Source organism: Macaca fascicularis, chromosome 11 (assembly GCF_037993035.2).
Source record: "Macaca fascicularis isolate 582-1 chromosome 11, T2T-MFA8v1.1".
Lineage (NCBI taxonomy): Eukaryota > Metazoa > Chordata > Mammalia > Primates > Cercopithecidae > Macaca > Macaca fascicularis.
Window position 1 is genome coordinate 47,985,934 of NC_088385.1, and position 25,571 is coordinate 48,011,504.

At 38.0% G+C, this 25,571-nt stretch overlaps 1 protein-coding gene across 3 annotated transcripts in view; it reads left to right on the plus strand.

The window, feature by feature from the left end:
- The window catches only part of PDZRN4 (PDZ domain containing ring finger 4), a 415,409-nt gene that overhangs the window by 256,810 nt on the left and 133,028 nt on the right, over window positions 1-25,571 (plus strand). The window contains exon 1 of one of the 3 annotated variants that reach the window (XM_005570593.5): window positions 22,365-22,693. The exons of the other annotated variants lie outside the window; for them this stretch is intronic. Coding sequence (XP_005570650.1) covers window positions 22,625-22,693 — 69 coding nt within the window. The 5' untranslated portion in view covers window positions 22,365-22,624. Of the gene's footprint in view, window positions 1-22,364; window positions 22,694-25,571 lie in introns of those variants that run through there. 3 annotated transcript variants of the gene reach the window in all.

Below are 25,571 nucleotides of genomic sequence, written 5' to 3' on the forward strand. Positions count from 1 at the left end.
AGTGCCATAGCTAACACAAACTGAATAGCATTACCTAATTTCAAGGAGGACAATTGTCAAAATCACTGACAATGCTAATAGTTTAGGAGTCATATATGATGATGTTCTTCCTTAATTTAGCCACTATTTTAGTTTCACATTTCTCATTCAATCATCCATCAATACTTACTGAATTTCTGTTGTGCACCAGGCAATATTCAAGATGCTGGGAACGCAAAGATGATGCTTGTACTCCAATATGTCACAGTACAGCAGACCACTAAGGATACAATGTCAGAACTCCTATTATAGCAATAATTACAAAGTAGTGAGAAAGTATAGCAAGGAGGCACTTGATTCTGCCTCAGAAAGAAGAGAAAAGTTCACAGAACTGGTGAAGTTTGCGTTCTCAGATAGGTGATGGTATTCAAGGTAGAGGAAATAATATGATCAGAAGTGCATGAGAATGTTGTAGAATGGCAAGACTATACAGTGTATGTTGGTTAAATAGAATTGAACTGTAAGGGAGGGGCACATTGTGTGGGTCTCAGGATTTCACCACACTTTCACATATATATATATATACAGACAAACAGCCTAACATGTTAACTCACTTGATAGTCATATAACACAAACCCCAATTCATTAATTTTCTTATTATTTATCCTTGTAACAAATAGTAGTCTTTGCCTCACATATGCAACGTACCACTTGTGTAATTACAGGTTTGTATATTTTTATAAAAATACTGAACATTAAATGCAAAGTAGAATTTATGCAGTTCTAATAGGATTATTTTTTCCTGCTTCTATGAGCATATTTCTGCCGCAGATTATCATTTATTTGAATTTATAACTGACATTGACAAACAACAAAAGTATACTGATGTTGCATGTATTCACTTTTTAAAAATACTAACATGCTTTAAAATCTAAACTGAAAAACTTGGAAACATTGTTTTCTTTCTACGGAACATTAATTGAAAGTCATCCTAAATGAATCATTGTTATCAATTCTGCTGGTGCATTATCTGAAAAGCATAACTGGAAGAAATGTATTGTGATATACATTTTCAAACACTAACAAAGGCATTCCAGTTTACATCAAAACAAGGAAGTAGTAGGAGGTAGTACCTACAGACACCAACTTTAAAAACAGCCCTAAAATAATTGTATTCCTAGTTTAAAAAGAAAATCTGAACTTAAAAAAAAGTGTGATCATGTTGTATCCAAATCTAAAAGCAAGCTTCATCTCTCTAAATAGTCATGACTTTGTCCCATTTTAAATGGTTAAATGGGAGAATCTGTGAGAGCCACTATATTTTGCCTGTGGCTACTTTTCTACCCTGAAATTTAAGCGTTTGCTGTTATGTAAAACCAAGAAATTTTCCTGCAGTCCTCCTTGGAGGACAGCTCTGATGTACGAAGGAAGTGTTGATCTATTGCCATTTCCCTGAGCACATTTAGCAGCAGCCAAGGGAAAAGGGTTTGGCTGGAGAAGAATCGTTGGGTGACCAATGTAGGGTGTAGGTGTCAGCTGGGGGGTAACTGCTGTCTCAGATCAGCATCTAGCTGACAACCCATAGCCTGAGAACTAGTCAAATGTGACAAATCTCCCCTTGCAATTTGATAGGATGCCCTGCTTGGCTTCTCGTAGCCAGAAGAAGAAAAGCAGATTTCAGATTAAGGCTATGTAACTCCATTCAGAGATAAAGTAGGATTTTCCTATGCTAATTTGTATTATTTTCCATAGGAAATGAGAATGAAAGAGAAATCCTTTGTTATATGGACTTTAGCAATAACCCTGTATTAGGAGCCTTTCTTTTCTTCTGGGCTTCTTGTCTTGAATACCTGTTTCATATCTGGTGTTTTGGTTTTACGCCTGTTTACAAAGTATGATGGCTTCTGTGAGAGTCACCATAAAGCTGCTTGGACAACAAAGCACTTGCTGTCAAATCGTGTGCTGTAATCCTGTTAAGTACCTGTACAATAGTGTAACAGCTGGTGCAGGCTGCTGTTGGTGTGTTAGTGTGCTATGTTGAGACTTGGGATCCTTGCAGATAATGAGCTGGGTTGGCTTAGAACAGACCCAAGTACCCCTTAGACAGCTGGTCCAGTAACTATACACTAGCCAATCTTGGGAGAGAGACTCATCAAATAACATTAATTTTCTTCTCTACCAGACGGTAAGGTAACCAAAGCCAGGTTGGTTGTGGTGCCTTGGGATTTTTACCTAATGGTATTCTGGAAAGCAGGTGCATTGGCAGGGATTGTAAGCTTCTGAAAACCCAACTAGTATTACAGAGTAAACCTTTGCCGCTATGGGGGGTTTACAGGAATGGGGTACATTAGTGTTAGATCATTACAAAGCATTTTGCTGACTACTGCAGAATTGATGGCATTTGTATGGCTCTCGGTTAATGACTGTCAAGAAATAAGAGTCTATATCGGCCGGGCGCGGTGGCTCAAGCCTGTAATCCCAGCACTTTGGGAGGCCGAGACGGGCGGATCACGAGGTCAGGAGATCGAGACCATCCTGGCGAACACGGTGAAACCCCGTCTCTACTAAAAAATACAAAAAACTAGACGGGCGCGGTGGCGGGCGCCTGTTGTCCCAGCTACTCGGGAGGCTGAGGCAGGAGAATGGCATGAACCCGGGAGGCGGAGCTTGCAGTGAGCTGAGATCCGGCCACTGCACTCCAGATTGGGCGACAGAGCAAGACTCTGTCTCAAAAAAAAAAAAAAAAAAAAAAAGTCTATATCGGTTCAAATTGTAATTTTAAATTAAACTAGCCAGCTGTCAGATGCATCCAGCACATGCAGACTCCTTATTGGTAATATTTGGTGCTTCCCTTACATCCATCAGGTTATAAGATCATTGCTTGGAACTGCAATTGTTTTGCATATGCTTGATGTAAATTTTATCACGACAAAAGCAAAGCAAGTTGTCACTTCTAAGAGGCAGTTTCCATGTCCTTGAAGGAAACGTGATTTTCTTCAGCATCAGAGTAACTGAAATTTTTGCTATTTATTGACTACCTGATTTATTTCTTTTTGTTTTAATTTAAGCTTAAGAAAACTATAACCTCACTTCCTGCATTACTGAGTGCAAGGACATCTGAAGTGAGTTCATTCAAATCTCTGTTCTTCCCACGCTGCTAAATTGTCCATATCTTTACTCAGAATCATCTTCTGCCTAAGAAAAGAAAATGCCAGGAACACAAAGTACTTCAATCAGTACCTACATATTGCCTTTACTGTGCCTTTCCTCCTATCCATTCTCCCCTTTTCTAGATTTGTACTCTGTCTCCCTTCAGCATCTTCAGGCTTTTCTTTCTTGAACTCATCCCTATTAGAAAATAAGCAAACCAATCCTTCCTTTGATCCTACTGTCTCCTAGAATTATCACTTTAGATCTCTCTTCTTGCCGTTACAAACTTCTTGAAAGACTGGTCTTCGTCCGCTGCCTCCACTTCATTACTTGTCCCATTCCTCATTCAACTCTGTGTAGCCCTCTGCCTTACTCTTAAGCAGCTCTCTCAAAAATGACTGATGCATTCCAATCAGTAAACCCACCTCTCCCCACATAGCTCACCTGCCTGGACTTCTCAGTCTCTCTTGACCCTACTGACAATTCCCTCTGTTTGAAATTGTATCTCTGCAGATTTGCAACTACCTTAACTCTTGTCTTTATTCTCTTGACCCTTCATCTTTTGATTTATTTTAAAATCTAGGGATATCCAAAAGCTCAGTTCTTTTTTTTTTCTTTTTTTTTTTTTTTTTTTTTTGAGACGGAGTCGTTCTTGACCTTTTTTTTTTTTCCTTCTATCTTTTTCTTTTTTTTTTTAGTTTATTTTTTATTATTATTATACTTTAAGTTCTAGGGTACATGTGCATAACGTGCAGGTTTGTTACATATGTATACTTGTGCCATGTTGGTGTGCTGCACCCATCAACTCGTCAGCACCCATCAACTCATCATTTACATCAGGTATAACTCCCAATGCAATCCCTCCCCCCTCCCCCCTCCCCATGATAGGCCCCGGTGTGTGATGTCCTCCTTCCCGAGTCCAAGTGATCTCATTGTTCAGTTCCCACCTATGAGTGAGAACATGTGGTGTTTGGTTTTCTGTTCTTGTGATAGTTTGCTAAGAATGATGGTTTCCAGCTGCATCCATGTCCCTACAAAGGATGCAAACTCATCCTTTTTGATGGCTGCATAGTATTCCATGGTGTATATGTGCCACATTTTCTTAATCCAGTCTGTCACTGATGGACATTTGGGTTGATTCCAAGTCTTTGCTATTGTGAATAGTGCTGCAATAAACATACGTGTGCATGTGTCTTTATAGCAGCATGATTTATAATCATTTGGGTATATACCCAGTAATGGGATGGCTGGGTCATATGGTACTTCTGGTTCTAGATCCTTGAGGAATCGCCATACTGTTTTCCATAATGGTTGAACTAGTTTACAATCCCACCAACAGTGTAAAAATGTTCCTATTTCTCCACATCCTCTCCAGCACCTGTTGTTTCCTGACTTTTTAATAATCACCATTCTAACTGGTGTAAGATGGTATCTCATTGTGGTTTTGATTTGCATTTCTCTGATGGTGAGTGATGATGAGCATTTTTTCATGTGTCTGTTGGCTGTATGAACGTCTTCTTTTGAGAAATGTCTGTTCACATCCTTTGCCCACTTTTTGATGGGGTTGTTTGTTTTTTTCTTGTAAATTTGTTTGAGTTCTTTGTAGGTTCTGGATATTAGCCCTTTGTCAGATGAGTAGATTGCAAAAATTTTCTCCCATTCTGAAGGTTGCCTGTTCACTCTGATGGTAGTTTCTTTTGCTGTGCAGAAGCTTTTTAGTTTAATTAGATCCCATTTGTCAATTTTGGCTTTTGATGCCGTTGCTTTTGGTGTTTTAGACATGAAGTCTTTGCCCATGCCTATGTCCTGAATGGTACTACCTAGTAGCCATACTGCCCAAGGTTATTTATAGATTCAATGCCATCCCCATCAAGCTACCAATGAGTTTCTTCACAGAATTGGAAAAAAATTGCTTTAAAGTTCATATGGAACCAAAAAAGAGCCCGCATCTCCAAGACAATCCTAAGTCAAAAGAACAAAGCTGGAGGCACCTCGCTACCTGACTTCAAACTATACTACAAGGCTACAGTAACCAATACAGCATGGTACTGGTACCAAAACAGAGATATAGACCAATGGAACAGAACAGAGTCCTCAGAAATAATACCACACATCTACAGCCATCTGATCTTTGACAAACCTGAGAGAAACAAGAAATGGGGAAAGGATTCCCTATTTAATAAATGGTGCTGGGAAAATTGGCTAGCCATAAGTAGAAAGCTGAAACTGGATCCTTTCCTTACTCCTTATACAAAAATTCATTCAAGATGGATTAGAGACTTAAATGTTAGACCTAATACTATCTTTTTCTTTGAATGCCCAACTCATTGCCTCAGTTTTAAATACATATTAGTGATCATCACATCCATATCATTATCTTTGACATCTCTATTCAAAATTTCAACTCCATGAAGAACATCTTTGTTCTGAGAAGCACCTCAGTCTCATCATACTCAACTCCAATCTGTTATATTCGCTATTCACAGTACGTTTTCCTCCTGACTTCCTTGTTTTTATCGATGATGTAGCCTTTAACCCAGACACTCAGTCTTGTAAATACACTCACCATTGATTTCTTCCTATCACTTGCCAATCATTTGGCAAAATCTCTTGTTCCTATCTCTGTAGCATTTCTCTCATTTACTGCATATACCTCTTTTCAATTCCCTGTTCCAGATTGTTTACACAGTATTGTAAAACATCATTACTTTTTATAATTCCTAATGTTATTAGACTACTATTTGTTTCTTTTTTTTTTTTTTTTTTCTTTTGAGACAGAATCTTGCTCTGTCACCCAGGCTGGAGTGCAATGGCATGATCTCGGCTCACTGCAACCTCTGTCTTCCAGGTTCAAGCAATTCCCCTGCCTCAGCCTCCTGAGTAGCTGGGATTACCCACCACCACACCCAGATAATTTTTGTATTTTAAGTAGAGATGGGGCTTCACCATGTTGGGCAGGCTGGTCTCAGACTCCTGACCTCAGACAATCCACCTGCCTTGGCCTCCCAAAATGCTGGGATTACAGGCATGAGCCACCATGCCAAGCCTATTTGTATCTTTTTGTTTAGCACTCTTGGAATGATAAAATAAATGTTGACACTCTCTTACACAGAAACGTTTAGTAGCTCTTCATTACCCACTACAGAAAGAACAAATACAGACCCTCAAAACTGTTCACCTCATAGTCAAGTTCATCTCTCCTGAGGGATTAAATAAGTGCTACCCCTTTAATGTTCCCATTATTTCTTAAGTATGTAACTTGTTTCTTCACTATTTCTTCTACTAATACTTTTTCTTTCCCAGCCCCTCCATTTCTGCCCGCTAAATATATCCCACCTTATGATATTTTTTCTGAAAAATAGTAAAGCATTACCAACAATAAAATACATGTACATGTATCATATATTTATAAGTAAACAATATATAAAACATCTCTTGACCAGCTAATACCCCACAGTGATTAGTATGCTGGAGCTCTACTGATAATTCTGTTTTGATGATTTATTTATTTATTTATTTAATTATTTAATATGAGCAGAGTACCCACATGTATCAATAAATACTTGTTGAATAAATAGATGAATTTAACCGATTGTTTTTAATTAGAGTCTCCTGGCTCATTATCTTGGTATTTCTTGGGCCTGACAGAGTTATCAATTTTGCTTTCATTTGTAATTTTATTCTCACTGATTTGTACACCATATCATGTGCCATACCTAGGGAAATAGTTAAATGAATTTATGATTAGAGCAGAAAAATAAGTCAATGCACACATAACTTATCTTCATATTGCTAACTAATATTAGAAGAGAGTAGTGTGTATCTGTTCATTATATGGTAGAAATTGTGGAATATATCATCAGTCAAATGAGCTGTGTGTCACAGGTACTGATCAGATTATCTGGCCCTTCAGTGACTTTGTATTGGTTATCATTATTACAGTAAAACTCCATTAGAAAATGATATGTCCGTTTTCACACTGCTATAAAGATATTCCCTGAGATTGGGTAATTTATGAAGGAACACGATTTCCACATGACTGGGGAAGCCTCAGGAGACTTACAATCATGTTGGAAGGTGAAGGGGGAGCAAGAACCTTCTTCACCTGGTGACAGGAGAGACAGAGCGCGGATGAAGGTGAATGTGCCACATTTTAAAACCTTCAGATCTCCTAAGAACTCACTCACTGTCAGAACAGCATGGGGGAAATGGCCCCCATGATCCAATCACCTTCCACCAGCTCCCTACCTCTACACGTGGGGATTGTAATTCAAGATGACATTTGGGTGGGGACACAGAGCCAAACCATATCAAAAGCCAAGACTAATGTCCCAAATTTTATAAATATATACATACACATTAGTCATATGTGTGTGTGCGTGTATACACACATGTGCACACACAATGGAAATTTCTTTTTTCACTATGACATTTATCCAAGACACTTGCAAGATGATTGGCCAAACTTCTACCCTCCAGTATCTTCCTTCCTTTTACATATACTGATTCTGGTTTTACATGGGTCTTACCTTCTGGTATACTCTGTTCAACACTCCTCTTTGTTGGTTAAAAATTGGTAACATAGACTCAACTCTGGTTTTTGTTTCTTGATTGTTGATTTTTTGTACTCATCAGGAGTAATTTAAGTTAGATAAATCTGTTTTTTATTACTCTTTAAGTTCTGGGGTACATGTGCAGAACATGCAAGTTTGTTACATGGGTATACACGTGCCGTGGTGGTTTGCTGCACCTATCAACCCGTCATCTACGTTAGGTAATTCTCCTAATGCCATCCCTCCCCTAGTCCCCCACCCCCTGACAGGCCCCGGTATGTGAAGTTCCCCTCCCTGTGTCCGTGTATTCTCATTGTTCAACTCCCACTTATGAGTGAGAACGTGAGGTGTTTGGTGTTCTGTTCTTGTGTTAGTTTTCTGAGAATGATGGTTTCCAGCTCCATCCATGTCCCTGCAAAGGACATTAACTCATCATTTTTTATGGCTGCATATATCTTTAACCTTCATTCTACTAGGATAGTTTTCCCCAAATTTTGCTGCATCTCTAAAATCCCATACCTTTAACCTTTTATGCATCACATTGTCCTGCAACAGGCATACTACCAAAAAAAAGTGTTCCCCAACTTCTGGTGTTAATTCCATATTCCTGAGTCTTTCCCCAAAACAGAAGTTTTCTGTTTATTTTGCCATTGGACTCCTACTCCCAGTGGTTAAAAAGTTGATGTGAACTTGCCATCCTTTGCCATTATGATTTAGAACAGTTAGTGATTGTAACTCTTCCAAATAATTCAGAAAGAGATAAGACTATGGGGAGCTGGGATAGGAAAAGATAGTTAATATATGAGGAACAATCATTTCAGGTAATCAATCCTATCAGCAGCACCATGAGGAAGAAGCTGCTAACTCTATCTCACAAATGGAGAACCAGACTCAGAGTTAAACATGGTCTTGTAGTTCATGTTGTAAAGTTGGAATTTAAGCCCATGACTATTGTATTCCAAAGTTCATATGACTCCGTTACTCTTGCCATGTTGGGAAGTACCTCATGTTTTGGAAATGCCTGTTCTCTAAAAATTAATAATTGCTATCCATTCTGTGTCTGGTTTCCTGCAAGCCTTACTCTGGTCTGTGAAAAAAATATTTATTGCTTGATGAGGAATTAGCTTAAACTACTTATGCAATATTTGTTTGCTATGCAGTTGCCATCTTAAGCCAGTTAAAATGCAAACTGCCTCTGAGAGTTAATATTTCTGAAATGGGCAGTGATTTTGCTTCAAGGGATCTTTAGTTCTATATGACACACCATGCATATACTTAGTTTGATTATATAAAGCTTTCCTTATGTTGGATTTGTTCTCCCTCCATTGCAAACAAATATTGCTTATGTGTATGGATAAACACATGACCTGATGAAAATTTGGATGGTGTATAGAGAAACTTAACAATTTGTATACTGACATTAGTGAATGATCATTCAATCATGCTAGATAATGTTGCTGTATGTCTTTACACAAAATTGGTCTCTAGAAGCTATTATGACCTGTTGCTTAGTTCAATGGGTTGAGTTTTTTCATGCTAACTATAATTTAAATATGTTTGTTTAATACATGAACTCAGAAGTGTTTACTTTGAGTCTTATTCATGATAAGCTATGCTAGGGCAACAAATAGTCCTCAAATCCTTAGTAATTTAATGAAGAAAAGGTTAATTTTTGCTTCATAAAGGGTTACATGCAAGTCAGGAGGCGCCTCTGAGTGAGTTTCCTCCAGATAGTGAGTCAGGGGTCTAGGCTATTTCCACTGTGTGACTTTGTTACATTGGTGGCTTTTGCTTACAGGCCTGGAGTGAGTGGAGAGAGAGACTGAGAGCAGCAGATGTAAGAGGCCAGGCCTGATGATGCTCTTGCACTTCTGCCCATATCTGGTTGACCACAGCTTGTCGTATCACCCCACTTAGATACAAAGACATTGGCAAACACTATCTTCTGGGGCTGGGAAAAGAAAATAGGTCAGTTGATATATCACAAAGACCCTGACACAATTAGGAAGATGGCATGGATCAAAACTACATTCACAACATATGATTAAAAACTAAAATACTTTCAGTAACAGGCTTTTTGATAGATTAAAAGAGAAAAATAAAACGATCAATTTTAAATTACTTATTATATCAAGCAATGTCAATGATTCCATTGATTTGTTTTTAAAACTTAAAACATTAGGTTGGTACACGAAAACACACACTCAAACAAAATTTAAAATGAAAGGCCTAAAAATAAAGTTAACTTTCTAACATGAGTGAGGAAACAAGCTGGTAGGAAGGTCACTTAGAAGCTGGGCACTATCTGGTATAGAAGTTGGAAGTATAGCCAAGGAGTAAGAGGAAAGCTCAGCCCTTCCTACACACTGGGGCAGAGAAAATTCAAATATATTGACCCAGGAAAGAATCCAATGGCCCAGGAACAACTGGACAATCTTTTCTTACAAGTAATGTTCTGTTATATGTCATATGGTATTCCTGTACAGAATTTCCACACCAATGCATAAAGGAGAGGTCTTTAAACATAATCGTGTTTTTCTCCAAGCATCTATGAGAATAAGACACCAAATCTAAGGACAACTGTCTCCTGTGCTGTAAAATAAAGCCAGAAAAAAAATATGTCCACATTCACACTTGAGTCAGAGGATTCACTTTTCATTCAACTTAAGCAAACAACTGGAAAGCATTTCATTAGGAGTTACGCAAATACCGTGTAGTTGATCTAATTCAGTCAATAGCAATTGCGGATTTTTAATGGGTCTTCTTTAACCTACTAAAGCCTATCAAAATATAGTGGGTTCAGTATTAATGAGATGATTTCCCATAATGCAAAATTTATCAAACAAAAATATAAATCCACCCACTTTTCTAAAATATATGATTTCTGTTTTGATTTCCAGTATCTCTAGACACCAAGTTCAACCTGTCTGGGGCTTAGTTGCTTATGGGAAATCTGTTTCATGAGGAGCAGAAAGTAGTGATGATAAAGCACTTAGGGCATTTGAGATGGAAACTGTAGTTTCAGCTTAGAATTCTTAAAATTGTTTTTGTTTTTAAATCCATCAATGTATAATCCTTCTTAGTTAAGCTGAGGTGGACCCTGAAATCTAATAACTAAATCCACTGGAAAAGGACAGATCCCATTACCCAGTAAACAGCATTTAATTCTCTTTGCCTGTCACCAACAGCTGGGTCAATCGCTATCCCACCAGTAGATGGTGGGGGGGCAGGTGGCTTCTTCATGCCCAACCCATAGCTGATCCTAGAAGCTAAATCCCAGCCTGTCCCACATGTCTAGTAAGAATTTACTCACCTTTACATCCCGTGGGTAGGACATGTCTGGTAAACTGCACAAGGAAACAATGACTGATTCAAGACCACCTCTACCACAGACTCTTCATTCATGGCACACAGGACTGAAGACACTATGCTAAATGAAGTGGGTCCTCATGGGAAGAGTATATCTTATTGAAAAAGGCAGGAGCTTAGGATCAAACCTATTTGAATTTAAATGCCAGCTTCTCCATTCAATTAACAGTGTGACTTTGATCAAATTGCACAATATTTTGATCCTGAGTTTTTAAATGTGAAAATGACTGCACATATCTCATAGAATTTTTGTGAGACATAAAACACTTTAGACAAAATAGTTGTTTCTTAAATGTTAGTTTCCTTTTCAAATTAGTAACAGATCCAATAATCTTCATAATCACAAAAGCTAGCATATCAGAAATTATAATGATGTGAGGCATTCAAGAATTTGTCTAATTTAATACCTTACGTGTAGACTTAGAAGAGAGAAATGGATGCACACAAATGAGTTTTCTGTGGGATGTGTAAAAATGCATATTCCCAGGCCCACCTCAGATTTGCTATGAATAACTCAGAAGCCTTAGGAATCGAGCTTGTGCACTTGCAACTTGGAAAACTTCCTAGCTGATTCCTACACACACCCCTAGTTAAGTGCCATGGATCTAGAAGCCAGCACAATGTGTGGTGAATAGGAAGTTCTCAGCAAACATTTGCAGAACTTGGATGGTCCATGTCTTGGCCCAGTTTCTACCTCCCATAACCATATAGCTGCTTTCTGCTTCTCCCTGGCTGCCAGTCACTATGACACCAACCATTTTTATCTTAAAGGAATTCAACTGCTCCTGGAGAAAAATTGATGTTTCAGAGTATCCATCTAGACATTTGCCAAAATGCAGACAAAGGAATAATATGGCTGCCTGTTTTTTGGAATATTTTCACAATACTAGAATTTAGACACTTTGGCAAGGCTGTATTATAAGCTATAACATATTAACTAATATTTATTGAACACGTACCTGCAGCAGGCACTGGGTAAAGTTCATGTTCCTAAAACCCCTTTGTGGTAGGTGCTGTGAATATCCTTATTTCACAGTGAGGAACTGAGGCATTTCAGCACACCTCAACGTGTAACTTGTTCAAGTTTATACGACAAGTTTTCTAGAGCGAGGCTCAAACATACTTCTAGATTACTTCAAAGTCTAAAAAGCATCTGAATACACGCTCATTCTGATGATAATGGAGTCCTGGGCCACAATGCGTATGCAATTAAACATTCTATATTATCAATTTCACAGAAATTAAGGGATATTAGCATGTTGATTTTTTAGTGCTAATGTTTTAGACAACCATATGAGGACCATTTTCATGATGGAAAAAAGTGGGAATTGAATGGTTTAGGTCTGAAAATTCAAGGAACACAACAGATAAGGGATTTTCTAGGATGCTGAAGGTAGAGAAAACTTCAGGTCCTGACCACCTGGCACAGGCCTGTAATCCCAGCAATTTGGAAGGCCGGTGGGCAGATCACCTGAGGTCAGGAGTTCCAGACCCGCCTGGCCAACATGGGGAAACCCCATCTCTACTAAAAATACAAAAATTAGCTGGGTGTGGTGGCAGGTGCTTGTAATCTCACCTACTTAGGAGGCTGAGGCAGGAGAATCACTTGAACCTGGGAGGCGGAGGTTGTGGTGAGCCAAGATCACGCCATTGCACTCCATCCTGGGTGACAGAGCGAGACCCATGTCAAAAACAACAACAACAAAACAAAACAAAACTCATCTCTTTACTTCCTATCCCCCTACCTGTCTTACATTTTTTGATTTATCTGTACTTGGTTATATATATGTATGCAGATAAGCAGGCAGGGAATAAAGCAGACAGGAAAGCACATTCCAGGCTATAGAATATCTAAGAAGGATGATCTAGTTACTCCCTGTTATACCACCCTGTGTTAATTTCCTGTGTTGACCCTGTGATTGTCTGGAAATGTTATATAATCATAGTTTGTGTTTACTTATGCTTTCTTCTCACAATAAAGTTTGCTCCATGAGATCTGGGACCTTTATATATCTTCACTACCATTATAATGACTGAATAGATGAGCAGAATCCAATGTTGAGAGAGGAATGAACATGTATTATGGTACCAGACAGAATTGTCCACCCTCTAAAAAGAGAAATATACCAAAAAGACAGTCATGTTAGCAGAGTTGTAACCTTCGCTCTTAAAGCAGAAATTTCTGTTTTGTGTTCTCTTTTTTGTACATGCATGTGCGTGTGCACGTGTATATGTATGTGAGTATGACAGCAAGAGCGAGCAAGAGTGAGAGGGGTTGCAACCAGGGAATCAGGGACAAGATGGCCTTATAAATGTGTGGGTATAGGCAGAGAAGAGCAAGAAATCAACAGCTTGCTCCTCATACCATTAGAAACCCCAGATACTCATGAGCGAATGCAGGACCCTGGCTGAGAGAAGATGATATTCTGAATCTAGGAAAGTGGCATAGGACAGGATGAAACGAAGGAAGGAGAGACTGTGCAGTTCAGATTGACAGGGCCTTGTCACTAGGTGTAGGGAGAGGGAAGAGCCAGGGCAAATGCTCAAACGTCAAACTTGAGCACCTGGGAATAGTCAGGCCATTCTGTGATATGGAGAACGTGTAGAGAAGCAGTTATGGGGGGAGAGAACCATGAGTTAAGTTTTGGTAAGTAGAACTTAATACGTTTTGAATAGTCCCAATGGAAATGTTAGTAGTCAATGAATCGATAGGTCTGAAATTAAGAGGGAAATTAAGTCTGGAGATTTATATTTAGAGTCATCAGTAAATCTCTACCTTTACTTTTCTTAAAACCTCCAAATTTACCTGCCTTAAGTAGCTGTTGACTATTCCTTAAAACGGAGATGTAAAATGACTTGCCCTAATGTCAGCCCATATATTGCCTACCATAATAATTACCAAGAAGGAAAAATATTCTACAGTTGTCAGTACATAGTCAATGCAGCAAAAAACTCACCAGTGGAGTGGAATAAGATTATGAAATTGGTTAGGTTTTATTCAATCTATTTTATGTAGCCATGCTTGAGGACACAACATGGAACCTGCAAGTTAATTTTAGACTATGATTCTGGTCCTTGGGGAAATCCTTACATCTCAGTGTGCTGTGAACATCACCAGAATTCCTTCTTCTGGCCCTCTAGGAATTTGTCATAATGATGACTGTATCTGAGTGACAGGCAATGGAAAGTACTGGTTAAGTAGTAGATGCAGATTGTTGGGGTTTGAATCCTGGCTCCCTCATTTACTACTCATGTGACCTATTTACTGCCCATGCAAAGAGGAGACATTAATAGTGCACATCTCAGAGTGTTTATGTGGGAATTAAATACAATTAATACCACATAGCTCTGGAAATGGCATACAAAATGTACTGAATTAGTGTTATCTCTTATTTTTTAAAATGTCTAGGTATTATCACTATGCTGTACTCATAGTACTATTCAATAAATACAGTTGAATGAAAGTTTGTACTGAGATTCACTAGACCACTTTTGTAGAACTAAAAATAGTGATAGTAGCATTCAGTGGAAACCCTACATAATATCTGTGATGTTGCTGAATGGTGTGACATTATCCAAACATGGTACCTTGGCCTCTATATGATCAAATAAAGAAAGCTAACTTTATACTGGGCTAGATTAGTAGTCGTGAATAGACCTCAAAGAAATATCACTGGACTCCCTGTTTTATGATTGCATGAAATCTTGCTTCGGATGCCATTATTGGTTTCTAGTACACTTATGTCTGCCTTATTTACACATTGTGCATTAAAAGAAATAAATAGGCCAGGAGCAGTGGCTCACACCTATAATCCCAGCACTTTGGGAGGCCAAGGTGGGTGGATCATGAGCTCAAGAGATCGAGGCCATCCTGGCCAACATGGTGAAACCCCCGTCTCTACTAAAAACACAAAAATTAGCTGGGTGTGGTAGTGTGCGCCTGTAGTCCCAGCTACTTGGGAGGTTTAGGCAGGAGAATCACTTGAATCTGGGAGGCAGAGGTTGCAGTGAGCCGAGATCATGCCACTTCACTCCAGTCTGGTACAGAGTGAGACCCAAAAAAAAAAAAGAGAGAGAGAGAGAGAAAGAAAGATGAATAAAGAAAGAGAAGAAAGAAAGAAAGAGAGACAGGACATCATAATTATTACTCTGCATGTATTACATTCTTTACATGGAAAAAAATAGGGGTATGTGTGTGTGTGTGCGCGCGCGCACATCACATTTACACAATGAGTACTTCTGTGCAACTATTTCTGTTATATAAAGAACTAGGAAACAAAAAGCCTTTTAGAAGTTGTTGAATGACTAGCACAGTGTACAACGGCAAACAAGGTGGACAGAATTATAAAATTTCAAACAATGTAATAGAGATTTAACATGACAAAAATTGTAAAGATAAATTATGTATTAGTCTGCTTTCACATTGCTATAAAGAAATACTTGAGACTGGGTAATTTATAAAGAAAAGAGGTTTCATTGGCTCACAGTTCTGCAGGCTGTACAGGAAGCATAGAGGCTTCTGCTTCTGTGGAGGCTGCAGGGAACTTTCAATCATGACTGAAAGCAAAGGGGGAACGAGGCATCTCACATGGCAAGAGCTGGAGCAAGATGGGAGTGGTGCCACCACTTGTGTTTAAAAGCTTGTGTTTAAAAGCTGGATGCTTTTTAATGGTGGTAAGCCATTCATGAAGGATCTGCCCCCACAATCTAATCACCTCCCACTAGGCCCCACCTCCAACACTGGGCATTACAATTTGACATGAGATTTGGGTGGGGACACAGATCCAAACCGTATCAACTTGGAAACTGAAAATGAAGGTCATCATTATCATTATACTTGGTCCTGTGATTACTAATGGCCAACAAGGATTTGGCACATATGTACTTGACACATACTATCATCACAGCAACTTCATCTCTTGCAATAACTATATAGTAGGTGCTATTATTATCCCTGTTTTAGAGATGAGAAACCAAGAAACACAGAAGATTGAGAAAATAATAATGACTTGTCCCACATTACATCAATAGAGATCAGGGAAACTGAGACTTGACCCAGGGCACACTGACCCCAGAACTCACGCTTAACCAGCACACCAATAGGGCAGAATACTTCATAGTTCATGAATCCTGTCTCAGGTTTGTTACCTTATTTCATCTTCAGAGTCAGCCTGTAGAGTAAGTATTATCTCAGAGCCTGTAAGTTGTACAAGCCCATACAGGTGACAGTGACAAGGTTCAGATGAGAAACCTAGTCCTCTTCTTTGAAATCGCATGCCCTTTCTTTCCACTGGAGTCTAGTCTAATAATGTTTGTGACAACTCTTGGGAGTTCATAAGTTGGTGAGGCACTCTTCATTCTGCAAGCAATGACTGTAAATGCAAATTGAAGATGTTCAACCAGTGAACACAGTGCGGAAAGGATGCTTGCTTACACATTGATCTCTTGAGCTATAACCAAGGAGGGGATGACGCATGGGAACTATTAGCAGACACATCTTTCTAAATTCATGCTGTTAGTTAATGTTGCACAGTGCTGTTAAAAATAAAACTAGGTTAGAGTCAGAAGACAATAGTTCTAGGTTTCGCAGCATTAGAAATCTCAACATCTAATGATTTCTGTATTAATAAATAAAGGATAATATCTGACATATTTACCTCAGAGATATAGTGAAAATTAAATGAGATGATATACAACTACAAAAATCTGGCATTCATATACCACCAGACATATGATAAATACACAGTAAATATTTTTGAAATAAATAAGTGAATAATTTGCTGATATGTAGAGCAGAATGTCAATTTAAATGTACAGATAGTATATACACATAAATACACAGCTGACAAAGCACATTTGAATCATACAGTACTCATTTATATACCTGTCACAGATGTTTTTCTTTCATAGACTTTCAAATTTATGTTTATGGATTTGAATCAAATTAAAAATGGTTTATGCTCATGGCCTTTCAGTCTTTTAACTTAATATTCTTGAATATTAAGAATGTTCTTTAATATTCTTGAAGCAATCCTATGGGGGAAAATGTCATATAGCAATTAGTCCTTGCTAATGTGTATTACAAACATAAATTTATGTCACTTTGCCCAACTCAGATATGCTTTCATCTCCCAATTACACTCATTAATTCAATATATGTTTATTAAAGGCACAGAATGTGAAAGGTACAATGCTAGGAGTTTTGGGGGCTCAAAGATCAATTAAATGTTAATGGTGCTCTTACATGTCTTATAGTCCAATAAGAGACGTAAAGCATGCATCTAAAAATGATGTGAAGGAGAAGTAATTTGTGCCTTCAAATAGGTAAGGATAAAATGCACCAAGAATTCAGAAGTTGAAGAAGTTACTGCTAGCTGATGAGAACAAGGAAGAAGGAGCCTTAAAACTGGACAATGGTGTGGATGGTTTAATTTGTGGGGTTTCCAAAAAATAAGCAGGATGAGGTAACATCGGGAGTACAGGTAGGGAGATGTAGACATGTATACAGCAGTTCAGCTTTGCTGGATCCTGAAAACAGAATCATGTATTCAAATGACCGGTTTGTGCAGAACTAAGGAATTCCAGATTTGAAACTTTCAGTGCCAAAACCAACAAAGTCTCAGGCACATGAAGATAAGCTGGTCATCCTAGTATGTGTTCAGGTACATCTCCTAATTACTGATTACTGTGGGACATTAGCTGATTAAAGATATTTACCTGTGACATTCAAAAATTTTCAGCATTTTAATACATAAAGTTTACATTTTTAACCACAAGCCACTCCCCTTATTTTAAGGTATGTCTGTCTTTGAACATTTATTCTCTTTTATTTTCTTTAATTTCAGCACTTTCAAGGGCTATCCTCCGTTTCCTCAATCATCAAATAAAGACACGTTAGTGTAGCTCTAGCTTCCTCTGCAAGAGAGACAGCTCAGGATGTTAGAGATTGAATTCCACCACAGAATTTGTCATTGGAAAACTGAGTTCAGATTTCTTTACCCAGTTTGACCTTCTACAAGTCACGGTGTCTTTGGGCCTCAGGTTCTTTGTCTTTATGATTACGTATAAGGTATTTAACTGCAGAAAATGTTAGGCAGCTACATGTCTACTAATATTCAAAAGCACATAAGTATCTCCTGAAACGAATTCAGGATTGGGACTAGAAAAGAAATTTGTAAGCCACATGCCAAGGTAGGTGGCAGGCAGAGTTGGAAGGTCTGCACGTGACAGGGGCAAGGGTAAAGAGAGGGTAATCAACCGGAGTTACGTACAGAACTTCCACACTGGCACAGGAAAAGAACACTGGCGTCATTGCAAAAGGCATAAGCAAGCCATCATCTGAAATGTATGACAGCAGTCACAGGCTCAATGGGCTTCGTGATTCAGAATGGGCTCAGTTGGGTTTTCTATTCCTCTCTTGGGAAGGGGCACAATTATGTACTACATTGGCGGCCAGGGATGAGACATAGGCACAGCCTCTTTTGTCAATTAGTCTTTTTTAAGTCTTATTGTTAAATATAGCAAAAATATGGAAAACACCAATAACAAATGTCAGTTTAATGAATCTTAATGTGACCACCTAGGAAAACTACTGCCCCTGTCAGGAGTTAGAACTTTGCTGGCCATGATGAAACTTTCTGGTGTCCCTTCCTAAAGAGTAACCACCATCCCGAATTTTTTGGTAATTATTTTCCTACTTCTATTTAGAATTTTATCAACCAAATGATATATATATGTGAAAATATAGAGTAATGAGAGTAATGACTTTTTATTGTTATTAAAATCTTTTTAAATGTATAGACTTCCTCTTCATCTTCTCTTTTTCTCTCTGAAGCTGGAATACGTACCTGTCTATGTGGTGTTGCTGACAGTCTGAATTTTAATGATTGCATCCCCATGGTGTACCTTAATATGCTCCTCTGTCCCCTGCATTCGCTGACATTTGCTCACATTTGGAAAGGCTAATTTAAGGGCTGTGCAATTTTTCTGTCTCAGGTGGCATATAATGTACACTTATCTCGTGTGCATGTGTGAGTGTGTTGTGCTAGACACCATTCATTCACAGTACTTAGATCCTTGAATGAATTAAGGACTGTTGGCATGACAGTCTATCATTTATTCTTCAATTATTAGTCAGAATAATTCTATAAAGAGAAACTCCCTCTCATCTACTCTTTAGCTACTCCATAGTACAGTTTATACAGAAAAAGCAAGAAAAATGTTGGATTTCTTCTTTTCACTTGCCAGTTTAGCCTGTTATACGTCAGTCTAGATCTTCACAAATGTGTCCTATTTTGAATGCCAATGCATTTGTGTGGAGTAAACTCACACAAATTAAAGGCATTTAAAATAAGTAACTATATCTTGAAATACACATACGACATATGTTTTTACATTTTGATGAGTTTATTTTCTAAGGATACTTGGAAAGATAGTCCTTCATTCCCTACTTATTTTTTATCCCATATTATCATTGCCCAAGACAAATAATATCCGCTCTATTTGCATTTTCAGGGCAGTGTTCAAATGAATGTTTGTGTCCCTGTTTACTTCAAACTTTATGCTCCAATGCAAGATTTAGCCACTTAGTTATTGGAAAACTTAACCCTCATAGTCTAATGAAATTTAGAGAACTCTGGAATTATGAATCTCCCTTTTCCAAGTCACTCTTCAGTTCTATAGGATGAGTCCATTAGAAGCAGAAGGTGGAATCTCTCCAGGGTAAATGGGCCAAGGGCAGCATTTGATAAATGACTGAAAAAGCTGCTCTTGCTTCCTGAGATAGAAACACAAGAAGAGGGACTAAGAATGAATAAAGGAAACAGCCAGGAGGAGCTGCTGAAGGATGAGCTTCTATTTGAACTTGCTTACTTCCCTAGAATATTCATTCTTTACTTTTTGATGAGTAAGAAAATATTTTTAAAGCTATGATTGTTTAATTGTTCTTTAAATGCAAACTGCATTTAAAGAGAAGAAAGTTCCAATAAGAAACAGCTTTGATATTTAAATTTCTTACTTAGCTTTCAAAACCTATCACACAAGAGAGTTTTATCAGTGGAGAAAGCAAACATTTTCATTGATAGAAGGGTGAGCCATCCTTGCCTTACTGCACTCTAATTCCTTGATCTGACTTTTTAAAAAATGTAGAGTATGGGCTGGGTGCGTTGGCTCATGCCTGTAATCCCAGCACTTTGGGAGGCCGAAGCAGGCAGATCACGAGGTCAGGAGATCGAGATCATCCTGGCTGACACAGTGAAACCCCGTCTCTACTAAAAATAGAAAAATTAGCCAGGCGTGGTGGCACATGCCTGTAATCCCAGCTATTCAGGAGGCTCAGGCAGGAGAATCGCTTGAACCTGGGAGGCAGAGTTTCCAGTGAGCCGAAATTTCTCCACTGCACTCCATCCTGGGCCACAGAGCAAGACTCTGTCTCAAAAAATAAAATAAAATACAGAGTATGAACATCTGAGAATCAATAATTCTTTCACAACTCAGCAATGTAGAATCCTTCAAAGAAATAGTCAATGTTTGCTTTGAGGGTGTGAACTCCAGCATGAAAATACTTCATGGGAAGTGATATAGAGGCTTAGAGAAGTTAAAACTTTCAAAAGTATCAGACATGTATGTTTTACAGCTGCACCTGAGAAGGAGATTGCTTATGTTCATGGCCACCATTAATTTTTATAAAGTCCACCTCAAATACCTTTTTGAAAACATTCTTTCCATAGAGGAATCAAGTCCTAACATTAATATCTCCTACAAGTGGTTTCTAATTTGCCAGAGGTCGTGGAGAACTTTTTTCACACACACTGTTACCAATTATGATGCCACTTTCATGTAGGTCTCTCAGCTTGGCTTTTGTCCAGGCCGTTAGGTGAAATTAGGCCCAGAAAATCGGATTATTACATCCCAAGGGAAACAACTGATAAGCAGCAGATGATTGTTCATCTCCTTGCTACTTGCTGGTGTTGAGGTGTTGCTAGTTGCAAAGCCAATTTGTTAACAATTAGTGCTCATTAGAATCATTTCCTGTTATCGATTCTAAACATGTGACAAAGCACTTTTAGGAAATTGGACCCCCAAAAGTAACTATACCTCAGTGATGAGCAATTAAAAATCTCGAGATGCAGTGTAATTCCTAACCAGAGTCATCAGTTTCCAAGTAATTATTTTTGCTTTGGAACCCATCTGCTATCCTGTCCAGTTTAGAGATGTGCTGGAACAGGGACATACTTCTTAATTAGCAGAGGTTGTGGATAAGTCAGTGTGGGAACAAAAGGAATTTTCTTTTATTATCTGCTTTAGCTGTTTGTAGTATAGCTTTAAGGGACAAAAACTGCCAGCTTGCAATACAACACATGTATTTGCAAGAGTGTGAAATTAAATGCATTACTTCTGTTATCTAAACATCTAAGCTTAGTTTTTAAGTCTCTGTTCACCTTTGATCACAATGAACTTTAAATATAGAATCATAAATGGAGTCATTGTGCATTACATTCAAGTTTAAATATTGCCAGTATCAGCTTTCTAAAATATTATATATGACCTTAATAAAAGTAGCATAAATACTATAGGCATTTGAAATTTTTCTTAGAAAAGGCATTGTGTTGATCTACTTTTTGAATATAGATCTACATGCATTATATGCTACAAATATATACTCAATAGATGGGCCTTCATTATCTAATTAAAATATTAATTATCTGTACAACTATCAACTGCTAATACTTGCCAAATATTCTTTAGAATTAAGAGAATATCCCTTATTTCCTCCTTTGTAAGTAATGGTCTTTACATATGAACTATTCAGTTATTTTTGTAGTATCAGAATAAAAACTCAGTGATACCCCTCTGCCTTCTCTTCCTTTTCCATATCACCCACTAAATTTTCCTTTGCTTCTGTGTTTATTTTATAAATGTAAAGAATTATCCCTACTCATTTTCCCCTAGGTTTAATAATGCTAAAAATATTTCTTCTTGTTGCAGAGCATGGAGATGTAAACTATGTATATTTCTGTTTCTGAATTTCTTATTCCCATATTAAAAGCTTATATCAATGGAGAAATTAAGTGTATGTTTTTTTTAATGCCCTATGTGGAACCCCTCTATCCTTAATAAACAGAGATGGTATTGACACAAATGAATTTTGTTTAACCACACTACATTTGCTTCTTAATTAGTGAATATTCATCTGTCATCAGCAGCAGCTATGACACCCCTCCCTGCTAACATGTTCTGTCATAAATAATCAATGAGGCACTATTAATATTCATGAGCTGGAATCTGTGTAGTCATGTGCACTGATGCAGAGACGGGGGAGTGTTGCCATGAACTGACTGGAAACTCTGTGTGTGTATCCGTGAGTACAAGATACTTAGGGAAAGCGAAGAAGAGCATGCTGCTACACACCACTCTGGCTTACGCTTCCAGCTAACAGCGGTTTGTCTGTGTGTCTGGACTGAAGTGACTGATGAAAAACAGTAGTCAAGTCTGGAGGGTGATTCCCTTTCAGTTCACTTGCCTTTCAGTTCTGGGGAAATTAGAAGATTTGCTCTCTCTCTCTGCTTCTTAGAATGGGCTGCAATTTGTGCACTTTTCAGAAAAGAGAGGAACACTACAAACTGCTGTATGAAGTTTCCCAGGTGAGTGCAGGGTCTGATACCAGCAACTAAGAGCCAGGCTTTGTGTTTTGTCTGTAAGATGGTAAATGAATGCTGCCTAGCTTTATTTTTTCTTTCAGTACATTTCAGAATTGAGGGCAGACTTGCTGGTTTGGGGCTTTTTATTTTGGTTTTGGGTGGCAGTTTTCAGCTTCCTTGCCACTCCCCCTTCAGATGACTTCCTGTGGGATTCTTTTTAACATTTTGTGTATCTACTGCCAAGATGTCAGTCACATAACAGGAGTAGCATTGAGATCCATGTCTGTAATATTTTGAGATACCTCTTTCATTTTGGAATACTGTTGTCATTTGAAAATCAATTGTATCATTGTCTGCATAAATATTGGGGTTTAATAAGTCTATGATCTCTGTTATTTTCAATAGACAGGAGAAGTTTCCTGCCAAATCTTGTTAGCCAGAGGAAATTATTGGATGAATTGAGAATTTGTGCTTTGGTTTAAGAGGAAGACCTAGCAATTTTGTATTACATGGGAAAAAAAATATATGCTCTGTCCCGACTGAAAAAGAAGATAAAGAAATTCTCTTACCACTTGTTCTTGGCTCCTTTTTATAAGGTTTTTGTTTGTTTAGCACTAGAAATTAATTTTGAGAGCTTATGAAAACAACTGTAGGTGACCTAGAAAAAAGTGTATAAATTTAGATGTCTCTTTTATGTGTATCCGAGGGCTTTTCAGAATACAAATAAGAAAACTACATCCTGAGCCCTTATAGTTTTCACAGAATTTTCTTAACTTACTGTTTTATTGGGGGAGGTTCCCCTGGGAGTGTATGCTCAAGTTCAAATTTCTTATCTAGCAAAATAAAGTTTATTTCTCCCTTCTTGCAGTTTGTCCCAAAGGTGACACAGTATTACATTTGTCCTTAGACAAGATTGCTGATGAAAGACGATGCTTGGCATGTTGGTGGCCCATGGCACAGCAGTAGCCAAGTACCCACTAACTACTGGCTCCCTCAGATTTCCCCCTGACGTGATTCATTTCACAGTGGGCTAATTACAAAGTGGATTTGCTACACATGAAACAGCCTCCTCAGTTGCAATGTTAATGCACATTTTCATGGTAATGTGATCAGAGGCTCATTAGCCAGTTTCCAAAATGATCCTCTGCATTAATTAAATATAAAAATGACTGCTTTATCACCATAGAGAGGAAAAAGAAAATTAACATTGTTAATTACACCAGGGGCAATACCTTTTGCTTCATTTTTTAGTACAAACTTGCAAGGATAGGCTAAAATAATATTCATTTCCTAGATGAGCTCTCATCCACTTTGACTCATGAAAACAGTCTCTAGGTGGAACACTTTCCTTTAGTTTGGTTGTTAGAGTTTGAGTTCTAGTATTGTTTCTCTTTGGGTGGTGGAGGAGCAGAGGAGTGGATTCATCAATCTTTTTTTCTCTCTCTCTCTGAATTACTAAATTTGTATAAAAGGATAATATGGAAAGAGTGGTAGGTGGCATCCTCCCTGATTATGCCTAGGTTAAGCTGTTTATATTCTACTAAGAAATCCAGCAGGATTACTGCAGCCAGAAAGGACCACTGTATTTGCTAAGAAGCAGGAGCCTTTGTTATAGATTTTTAAAATGCTTCTCTGTGAGTTTTGCCTTCAAGTGCTTCCTAAATCTTGAGAAAATAGATAAGCCACGCTCTTTATTGCCTCTACCTGTACTCCTCCATATATTTATTTTATTTTCTCTACTCCTGAGTTGCAATACTTATGATCTTTAATAAAGGGGGTGAAAAATGAAGTATTAGCTTCCTTTAACTGGCTTTTATTAGATAAGCTAAAGCCCCAGCTTAAAGGTCTTGCATGTGTTTTCCAAGGGGAGCCCTCCTGCAATTTGTCCCCAGCTTTGCCTTCTATTTTATTGAGTTAATGGAATAGATAAGATATCAAAGGAAACCAGTGATAGGCTCATATAATACGCTGGAGCCCCGTGTGGTGCTACAAACTAGTTTCTATTTTTATTTGGAGGAAAGGCAGCTCAGAGCATACATGAAAGTGAACATGTTCTTAACCAGGTGTTCGGGAGGGCACATAGCTTCCCCCATAAGAGAGGATACTATTTACAAAAGTGACTTGCGATTGGAAGCCTATTTCTAGCTGTGTATTAAAATAAACTTGCTGGCACATACACTAACACCTGATTACCCAAATCATATTTATTTAAAGTATTGTAATTCTCAGATCATTTGCCTTTTTGTTTCTTTTGTTACTATTCCTCATGAGCTAAGGCAAAATAAAGTTTACCAGGAGATGTGAAAATTTAAGATTAGCATCGATTACGACACATATGATCAACAGCAACAATGTTTATTTCTTTATAATAGAATAATTATGATATTGAACTTTTCCACGTTTTCTTTCTAGATTTAGTGACCTGATAATACAGGACACATAGAATGCAGTTTCTGGTTTATAACTGCAGTAAACAAACCTAATGTGCTCGCTGAGGAGTCTAGTAAAACAATCAGAATGGTGCGCTTGGGTGTGAAATGAGGTCAAGTTTATATTTTGTTGATATTTTTGCTCCTCTGGAGGAGCTAAGACTTTCAATTGGCACAAGAGATGGAATGTCACCTCAAGAAAATTATTTTCAACTAGAGTTGGGCCAATCAGGCTCCAGTATGCACACAGATGCAAGAATCTGGGGTTTCGTTGGATCCAGTAACCTTCACACCATGCAGTTTTCATGCGTCTTTACACACCTATTAACTTTTGTTTGTGCCAGGGACACAGTTTTTATCTGCAGTGATTTATTTTATTCAAAGTAAGTTATTTATTAACCTCTTATGAACTAATAAATGGGTAGTGGGAACAATGTCCTTCTGTTGACACA